The 10,221-nt window shown below is 35.5% G+C and overlaps 1 protein-coding gene across 1 annotated transcript; it reads left to right on the forward strand.

Moving 5' to 3' along the window:
• The first annotated feature begins 2,235 nt into the window (after window positions 1–2,235).
• LOC121988387 (ATP-dependent Clp protease proteolytic subunit-related protein 4, chloroplastic-like) lies at window positions 2,236–8,653 on the forward strand. Its single transcript, XM_042541773.1, has 7 exons — window positions 2,236–2,649; window positions 3,025–3,228; window positions 4,646–4,701; window positions 6,590–6,716; window positions 6,879–6,956; window positions 8,177–8,290; window positions 8,378–8,653. The coding sequence occupies exons 1-7, from the start codon at window positions 2,365–2,367 to the stop codon at window positions 8,456–8,458; spliced, it is 945 nt and encodes a 314-aa protein (XP_042397707.1). The 5' UTR covers window positions 2,236–2,364; the 3' UTR covers window positions 8,459–8,653.
• Window positions 8,654–10,221: the final 1,568 nt, after the last annotated feature.

Consider the following 10,221-nt stretch of genomic DNA (forward strand, 5'->3'; position numbering starts at 1 on the left):
TGACTTAGAAAAAGCGTATGATAGAGTCCCAAGAGAAATTATATGGCGAATTTTAGAAAAGAGAGGTGTTAGCGTAACATATATTGAACTAATTAAGGATATGTATGAGGATGTAACGACCAGAGTAAAGACTTCAGGCGGAGTAACTGAAGCATTTCAAATAAAAATAGGGTTACATCAAGGATCAGCTCTAAGTCCCTATCTTTTTACACTAATTATGGACGAACTCACTGCGCACATTCAAGACACAGTACCGTGGTGCATGTTGTTTGCAGATGATATTATTTTGGTAGATGAGACACGTGAAGGAGTAAATGCTAAGCCAGAATCTTGGAGGGAAACATTAGAAGGGAAAGGTTTTAAGGTTAGTAGATTAAAGATAGAATATATGGAATTTAAGTTTAGCAATATTAGAAGTAATGAAACAATTGTTAAGATAGGAGAGGACGAGTTGCCTGGAACCGAGCGATTTAAATATTTAGGATCATTTTTACAAAATGATGGAGGGATTGAGAGAGATGTCTTACATAGAATACAAGCAGGAGGAGAGCGTCGAGTGTTTTATGTGACCGTAAAGTACCTCTTAAACTTAAAGGTAAGTTCTATAAAACCGCAGTTAGACATGCTATGTTATATGGAGCTGAATGTTGAGCTATGACTCGAGCACACGAGTAGAAGATGAGAGTTGCAGAGATGAGGATGTTAAGGTGGATGTGTGGGCATACGAAGATGGACAAAATAAGAAATGAGAGCATTAGAGAGAAAGTCGGAGTTGCATCTATTGAGGAAAAACTCCGAGAGACACGTTTAAGATGGTACGGACATGTACTTAGACGACCAATAAATGCTCCAGTTAGGCGATGTGAAAATATGATAAATATGCATATCAAACGAGGAAGAGGAAGACAAAAAAAACTTGGTTAGCAACAATAAAACAAGATAAAATTTATTTAAATATAGATGATGATATAATAGGAGATAGAGCTCAATGTCATAAAATGATTCATACAGCCGACCCCACCTAGTGGGAAAAGGCTTGGTTGTTGTTGTTGTTGTATCTAAACCAAATAACACTTAGTTATGTTTTATTCTTATAATCTTGATTATGTGATTACTTATAATCACATAATTAAAATTATACCTGATAATTTGAACCAAACTTATCCTAGGAACTAAACAACAAAACTTCATATTTAATAAAAACGAAATTGAAACTTAAGCATTAGAGTAAAATCTATAATATTGACGAAATAACTTAAAATACACAGCACTCTAGAGCATTCATCCACTATTATATAGATGATTATATAATATAGAAGCACATAAAAGTAATCAAAACACAGAAGAGTTTTACTTTAAATTTTAATAAATAATTCACTCATTCTCATTACCGTTTTACCTATTCTCCGGATATAATGAAAATTAAAGTTGATGTTAATTATATTTGCTACTAATCCTCCACTTTTGATACATAGTTGACATTAAAGGAGGGGGAAAACTAACAAATTAAAATAGTGACTAATGGAGCTTAACCATTGATCTAAATTCACTTATGTAAACTTTTATATATATATATATATATATATATATATATATATCAACTAATAATTTTATGTGTTTTTCTTAAGAATTTTTTCTATTCGTATTAGAGGTGAGCAGTCAATCTATCAAATCGATCAACCTACTCATATCAATCCAAACTTAATCGAAAAAAAAAATCTACTAAATATAAGACCGGATGTAGGGTCCTCATATTATATTATCTAATCTAGTAAGGTCGGATAGTTTTTGATCCTAATAATCGAATCAACCCGATCTGTAATCACCCCTACTTATAACAACTACTATCAATAAGCTACTATACGTTATAGTAGTTACTGCCGATAAACTACTACATGTCTACTGTCGATTAATTGCTACAACGTGTAACGAGTAATGTCTATTATTATTTTAAAATATTTTATTTTTTTATTATATTTATATTTTATATTTCATTAGATATAGGATCAGATATCTAAATAATTATTAACTCATCATATATTTGATATATAAAAACTGCCAAATATATGATCAGATATAGATCTTAATATTATATTTTATGATGAGTAGAACTGGATAATTTGTTAGTCTAATAATCAAACGTGATGACTCTAACTTGGTATCATTTTTTTTAAATCTTATCTCAGAGACTATATTAATCCTGGTCGTTTCGCACGTGCGCTGTGCGTGATAAACCCAGGCCCAGCCACGCCGCCTCCTCCTTTTGCTGCTGCTGCCGTTGCTTCCCAATCTCGGTTCGCCTCTTCACTTCGATCCGGCGCCGGATCCATCTTTTGCCGGAGAGAGAAGGGAAGGTGATACGCCATGGAGGTTGCCTTCTCCTCGCTGCGCTCAATCCCTGCCGATGCCAGTCGCGTTGTGTCCGTTTCTCCCACATCGTCGTGGAGCAGCGGCAGGACAGCGCCGAGGGGCTCCGCCTCCTTTTCTTCCGCTCCCTCGAGGCCTTCTTCCCTGAGTTGCGGCGTCGTCGCTACTCCTTTCCTCGGTGTCGGGAGCGTCCATAGCGACTTCAACGGAATAAGGGTTCCCTCCCTGAAGCTGCCTACTCTATCCTACGGTCGCCGCCCAAAGAGTGGTGTCGTTACCATGGTAAAATAACAACAACAAGAAAAAGTTGTCTTTGCCTCTGTTGTCTTTGTAAACTTTTCCCCCAGATCGTAGAGACCTTCTTCTCTGATTACTATGAGAGTTAAGCTCAAAATCCTCTTTTTTTCGATTTCTTTTATTTTCTACTTCAAAACGAACAATTCGATATTTATCTGGTACACGGACATGGAGATTTTATTAGATACGTTAGTTTATTGTTTGAGACATTAATTTCTTTTTGAGAGTCGGTGGAAATATATTAGTTAGTGTAGAGCTTTGTCATTTCATGAAAAAAAACGTCTGTCATTACCAGCATTGTTGATTTTATTTGTTATGAATCATTCATAGTGTTTTACTCATGATTGCACTTTTTAACAGGTCATTCCTTTCTTGAGAGGAACAGCATGGGAGCAACCGCCTCCCGATCTAGCTTCTTACTTGTATAAAAATCGAATTGTATATTTGGGCATGTGTCTTGTTCCAGCAGTGACAGAGTTAATGATGGCAGAGTTCCTATATCTTCAATATGAGGATGCTAAGAAGCCAATATACCTATACATTAATTCTACTGGTACAACGAAAGTTAGTAGATATGCCATTTCTGAAGGATTACACTAATTTACCATAATGTCATGCTGCATTATTGGGTATTGTAATGCATTGAAAATGTGTGTACAACTTGTTCATTCATCATCTGTTGTTAATTCATTCATTTAGTTTAAGTGGATACATGACATTGATTGCCTTGGTAGCTCTGTACATACTATTTTTGTCATATAAAGCTTTTGTTGTTATAGTTGAAGTTGTTTTATTACCTTTGGATGTTTCATATTCGTGTTGAAATATATATGGGCTGATGGCTTTTAAAATCTCCAGTTTGGTTTATCCAATGTTTTGCGCCCAACATGTGGATCCATTCATAATATGGACTGCAATATCCTTTTGATTGTGTTTTCCCTTTACTAGATAGCAGCAATGATGCTCTCCAATTCATTTCTATTTTCTGGGTAGTAGTATAACTTTGGCTCATGGCATCCGCCAAATCTCTAGTCGAAGCATTTGCTGAATGGCGTCATACTTCTCTAACTTGGGATGAGATTGTGTGCCATGTAGACTAAAATATCATGAGTGCTTCTCCCCTGTGACTTGGCTTGCATTTGAATTGCTTCATTTCATGATAGTTTTTGGTTCATTGTTTTTCATTTGTTCCTTTTGGTCTTGGTTTTGGAAGTGTAATGTCTATTTTGCTTAGTGTCTAACTATCTATTTTGATAGAAATAATCTGTATCTAATGGCACTTCTAGCATCTCTATGTTATTTCTCACTACTAGATATGGTTGTAAGATCTTTTTTTTCCTCCAAAGTTAGGTTCCATCCTCTCATTTCTTAGATAATATTGAGAAGATGATATTTATTGATTTAAATGTATCAAGGACCTAAAATTTGGCGGGAACTTGTAAACTTCCATTTAGTAGTAAGAAAAATAGCTATATTCTTATTTTTGGGGCAATGAGACTTAATAGCTTCATTGTCTTAGTTAAGTATAGAATTAAAAGTCATCTTAGATTATAATTTAAATTGGAAATAGCCATGCGGGTATTTTATTGAGTTGTTTAGGTTTTAAAAATGCATTTTTGACTTGTATGATCAAATGGAACCAGCGTAATTCTCTGCACTTGAATACATTGAGCAATTTACTTCTTATCTTGATCAAGCTAGTTTTGCTGGGATGATTCGGATGAACCCTCTAGAATTTGTTTTGTGCACTATCTATTGATCTGTATTATCAAAGACTACTGTATCTAAATAGTATACCATCAATGAATTTCTTGTAAAAATCATAAATATGAATCTAGGTTATGTTGCTCCATATTTTTGTTCCAGAATTTGATCATTTAGGAACTTCCTGTTGTTCCATTGACACCTATGCTTCTTTGTTTTTTCTGAACATTGCATTGCAGAGATTTTTTTCTGAACACACCTTATTATGTTCCTCTAGGGTGGAGAAAAGTCGGGTTATGAAACAGAGGCCTTTGCAATTTATGATGTCATGAGGTTTATTCCTTTGCTCATTCTTTTTAAATTATGATAGTTTTTCTATTTACTTTGTTTCTAATCTGCTGGCCACTTACCAAAACCATTGGATGCTACAAGCTGCCACTGTCCTATGTTGCTCAAGTGCTAAGCATTTACTTGAACGAACTAAAGTGCTTATATTTTGTGAAGTATAAATCCCATTGTTAGTTTTTTAAGGAATAATGTTTCTAGAATCAATAATGTTGAGAATACAAATAAATTCAAGAGCTAGTTGACTATTTAAGTATACTATAACTCTTTGACTACATATTTATTAAAAAAGATGGTGCACGAAGCTCTCACCATGTGGGGTCCTGAGGAAGGATCCATTTAACGTAGCCTTACCCTACTTTTTGTAAGAAGCTGTTTCCAGGATTCGAATCCGTGATCTTTAGGTCACAAGACAACAACTTTACCGTTGCACACTCCTCTTCTGACTACATATTTATTAGCGAATAAAATAGATAAAGATCACATTAATATATTAAACCATTACTTGGCATGAAAAATTCTGGGAGTTAGTTTACTAACGTATCCTTTAAGGAACCAAAAACTATCTAAACTTTAAAGCTAGTAAGTTTGATCCTCAGGTTCTTATTTTTGTCATGCTCATTCAATGGATGTTTTTATTCATGCTTTAGCAATTTTTACCATGGAAAGTTAGAGAAGGGTCAAGACGTCAAGTAGATACATTGAAAGAGAAAAAAAGAATTAGCAGTACAATCAAGTGAAACCAAATAAGAAAAGAGACATGTGAGATTAAGAAAAAGTAACAGCAAAGAAGGGAGATTAAAAGATGTGTTGCGAGAAAGAAAATTCAGTCTACTGCAAGACATGCCTAGTGTGTGTTGGGTGTGCTGTTTTCTAGGAGATCAGAATCTAGACGTTTTCGTTTGCTACGCTTTACAGCTAAAATTTCTTAATCTTTCAAAACTCAGATTGAAGGGGAGCCTTGGCGCAACGGTAAAGTTGTTGTCATGTGATCAAAAGGTCACGGGTTCGAATCCTGGAAACAACCTCTTGCAAAAAGCAGGTAAGGCTGCGTACAATGGATCCTTCCCCGGAACCCCGCATGGCGGGAGCTTCGTGCACCGGGCTGTCTTTTTTTTTTTTTTTTCAAAACTCAGATTCTCTTGGAAATGATATCTCAGTTTTTCTCCAAAAAAGATACCCTAAAAATGGAAACAAACAATGGAGGAACAAGATTGATCATGGATAAGAGAGAACTATAATTCATACTCTAAAAAAAGAAGTAAAATACAACTGGCATTGTTATGATACTTGTGCTATGGTTTCAATATGGTAGATAACTTAATTGTCACCATTAGAATGCCTGTATTTGCAATCAGAGGTAATATAGGTTGAGAAGATGAACCTCAAACAAGTAAAACATCTTGCTTTGGTCATTTATCAAAATTTAAAAGTTCGAAGCTATGCTGAATCTTCAAGCTTTTTTTTGAAAATCTATTATAAGTTCATATGACCAGACTTCAATTAGCGACAATTATTATTACAGAGGTGATTTGAATGATATTGATTTTCTGATGGTTAATTTGAAGGATTTAAAATTCAATATCAAGTCAATTTTGAACTGCTTTTTTGCTAATCGTTCGGTTTTATTTCATGACTGAAACCTTTTTTCTTATGACAGTTATTTTAGTGTTGTGTCTACAAGGTAAAATGTATCTTTCTACGGGATTGTCTTATTTTCTTTAATGCTTATGAACCACTTCACCTAGAATGTGAATCTTTGAAATGGCTGTTATTTAATATTTTTTCTCATTTCTTTTTAGAACAGAATGTATCACTTGTGATGTACATGAACATAAATATATGTGCAAATGCACTTCTTACTTTCAAAATACAGGTATATTAAAACTCCAATATTCACACTGTGCATTGGCAATGCTTGGGGAGAAGCTGCACTACTCTTGGCTGCTGGTGCTAAAGGAAACCGTGCTGCTTTACCATCATCAACAATAATGATAAGGCAGGTAGGGTTAGTAATCTCCACCTATCTCATGATAATTATAAGTTGAATTGTCGAATGCATTTCTCCTTATTCTGCCTGCAATTCACTGAAGCCAGTAGCATATCTTTATTTCTAGTTTGTTGAGTGCATATTCAGATGACTGAAACTGTGCTCATATCTACAGCCAATTGCAAGATTTCAAGGTCAAGCGTCAGATGTTGACATTGCAAGAAAAGAAATAAGCAATGTGAAGGCTGAATTGGTAAGTCATTATTCTCTAAACTGTTCAAATGTTATCTATTTTTGAGTTCAGCTAAGATTATATCCTGAGCACAAGCATGATTTGTTAAAAATTATTATTTCTTATTGTAAATATTAATTCGTTTAAGATCAGTCAAATCTATGTTTTCTCTCTATGTTCTTGACATCATGGCACACCTTGAATGTTATTGAGCTGGTAAGAGACAACCTTCTATGTGTGGTTGTTCTCCCTGCACACGATACATTGAACATTTTTTAAAACTACAGTGGAAAAGATTATCGATGATAGAAAAAGTAGCTGATTGCAGAAAATATCATTCAAGAGTTTTAAATTTACCTTACAAGTTTTTGGTAGAGATATCCTATTTAACTCGTGCCTACATTCCTGTTCAAGCCTGGACCAATCCACTATGTGAACCTGGCATTGACAAAAACAGTTGATTCTTTCTGTTTGAATGAGACTCAATGTACTGCTAAGCTCAGGCCTAGTCAACGAGCTGATGTTATTTTCTTGGTTTCTGATCCTTTTTGAATGATATTGGACAGTGGAGGGTGTAGATCTGGTTAACGAACCTGGTGTAGACCAACAAGGAGGAAATTATAGGTTTCCACTGTAATATTTCCATCAAGCAGGGTGTGTGATCTGCTTGAATCTTGCTGCCCTGAGAGATAGCAATGAGAATGTATGACCTGACATTGGTGGTAGCACTCACTCTACTTTTTTCCTTATTCTCCTCTTACTAGATATGTCTACATCCTTTTTTATGTTCTCCAACTTATTTCTCTTAAAAAAAAGGTAGATCCGTTATCTTAACGGTCCCTCTAATACCGGCTCTATGGATATGGAAGGAGGTAAATGCAGGTACACAGGCGTTAGACGTACGATTAGTTGTCTTGGCTGCTGTTGTATGCATGCATGATGATTAACATTCAAAATGCTGAAGATTGCTACCACAAAAACGCTGATCATTCAGCAGTTTTCTACACTGTTTTTTTTTACTAGGTCTATGTCTAGCCACCCATTTGATCTTTGATTTCTTTTTTTCCTTGTTCTTTGATTCCTTTTTTATGTTCTCCAACTTAATTCTCTTCTGTTAGTCACAAAAGTATGTTTTCATTTTCTGACATTTGAACGTGGATTAGATGAGAAATAAGTAAGAACGTTATACTAAACCCATTTCACATATTACAGACTTCAAAACTGACCTTGGACTTGTTCAGGTTGCTCTATACTCGAGACATATTGGAAAATCCCAGGATCAGATCGAGGAAGATATCAGACGTCCTAAATATTTCAGTCCTAGTGAAGCAGTCGAATATGGGATCATTGATAAGGTAAATATTCCGCAAAAGTTGCATCTTTCTTTTTTCATTTTTTAAAACTCAATGCAGAAACTATCCAAAACTTTTGTTTATCATCAGGTATTGTACAACGAAAAAGGTCCGGAAGATCGAAGTGTTATCTCTGATCTTAAAAGAGGACAACTCGCCGAGACTGTTTAATGCTAATGGCTTATAACAAAAATGTCAGATTACATTTTGTGATTATTGTAGAAATGCAAGCTGCATCCTTATTTATTTATTTGTTTATTTAAAAAAAAAATTAATACTTTATGCATGGCTTGCTGTAACTTAAATTAAGCGAAGTTTATTATCATTGCTATTGTGAAAATGTCTATGAGAAATGTCATGCTGCAAGAGTAATCGTTTGCTATTGTTGTTTACCATTATTCTTACCTGAGCTGCGGACTCTGCTGCAGCGCCGCCCTTGGACTGGTGTTTGATGCGGGAGGTGCCTACAACTCGGAGGAAATGTTGTCCCAAAATGGAAGCCTACGCGGATCCAAGGTTTTTTCTCTTTATTAAAGTTGGAATGCCTAGAATTTTGTTGTATTTATTTCAATTGATTAATGACCAGTTCACTTAAGAACGGCCGACCTCAAATAATATACTTAGCAAGTTATTCATGGTGGTAAAAGATGAATATGTTCATCTTCAATATTTTCATCAATCTGGTTCAGGGTCAATATGGAGGAGGTAAATTATGAGCGGTTATTAGTCTTTGGAATAGTGACTAACACATAAGGAAGATATTTATTTCGATTTTGTCGAGATTCAAATCCTAGATATCATGTGTTAGTCACTAGACTGTCCCGAGAGGACACAAGTAGAGATGTTCATGATGACAAAAAGTGAATACGCTCGTCTTCAGCGTCCTCATCAATCCATTCCAGGATCAACACGGAGGAGATAAATTACGGACTGTTATTAGCCTTTGGAATAGTGACTAACATATAAGGGAAGTATTTATTTTGATTTTATCGAAATTCAAATCTCAAATTTTATAATAATAATATCTCATGCGCTAGTCATTAAATCATTCCAAAGGAATCATAAGTAGAGATGTTCATTGGCAAAAAAGGTGGAACTGTCACCCTAGCGGCCCCTGGCCCCGGCCCCACAAGATTTCAGAGGGAGTAAATTACGGTTAATGCTGGGCAGGATAGGTGACTGGGGGTCGAAGGAATTTTTGGTGCAGCAGACCAGGATTTTATCCCCGAGTGTAACTGGCGATTTTCGATCCCATGACTTTAGTGGCAAGCTACAGGCACCTAACCAGATGATCCAGCCCGTGGGAGCTAAGTAGAGATGTTCATTGCAGCAAAAGGCGAAACCCTCGCCCCCAGGGCCCCCATCGACCCGACCCACGGCCATTGTGAGGGAGGTAAATCGTAGCACCCGAGCTAACATGGGACGGACCGGGTGGGATACAGGGATAGGGGATTTATTTCCCCGCTATCACTGAGTTTTAATCCGGTGACTTCATTACAGCAATTCTCGTCTCATGTCATCTCAGATGATCCACGGGGTCTAAGTAGAGATGTTAATGATATGAGATGAGGTTGACTTTTGAGTGTTGGCGAGAACAACCTATACTTTTAGAATTAATAATAATTTATCTCCTCAGATAAGTATGTGGCGCTGTAGGGATGATGACTTTTATCTTTTTATTACACTAAAATTAATAACAATTGACTAAAGGGTGCATTAGTTACGGAATTCACAATAGGGTACTTAACTTTTAAAATTTTCAAATGATATATTTATTTCTCATTTTATCCCTTCTGTCAACTATTATGATGTTGTATAAATTTCTACAAATTATTGTGATGTTGTATAAATTCAATGTAATATTACAGTGATTAGCAGAAGGGGGTAAAATGGGAAATAATGTGTCCTTTGATAAATTTGAAAGTTGTGTGATT

Source organism: Zingiber officinale, chromosome 6B (assembly GCF_018446385.1).
Source record: "Zingiber officinale cultivar Zhangliang chromosome 6B, Zo_v1.1, whole genome shotgun sequence".
NCBI classification, from domain to species: Eukaryota; Viridiplantae; Streptophyta; class Magnoliopsida; order Zingiberales; family Zingiberaceae; genus Zingiber; species Zingiber officinale.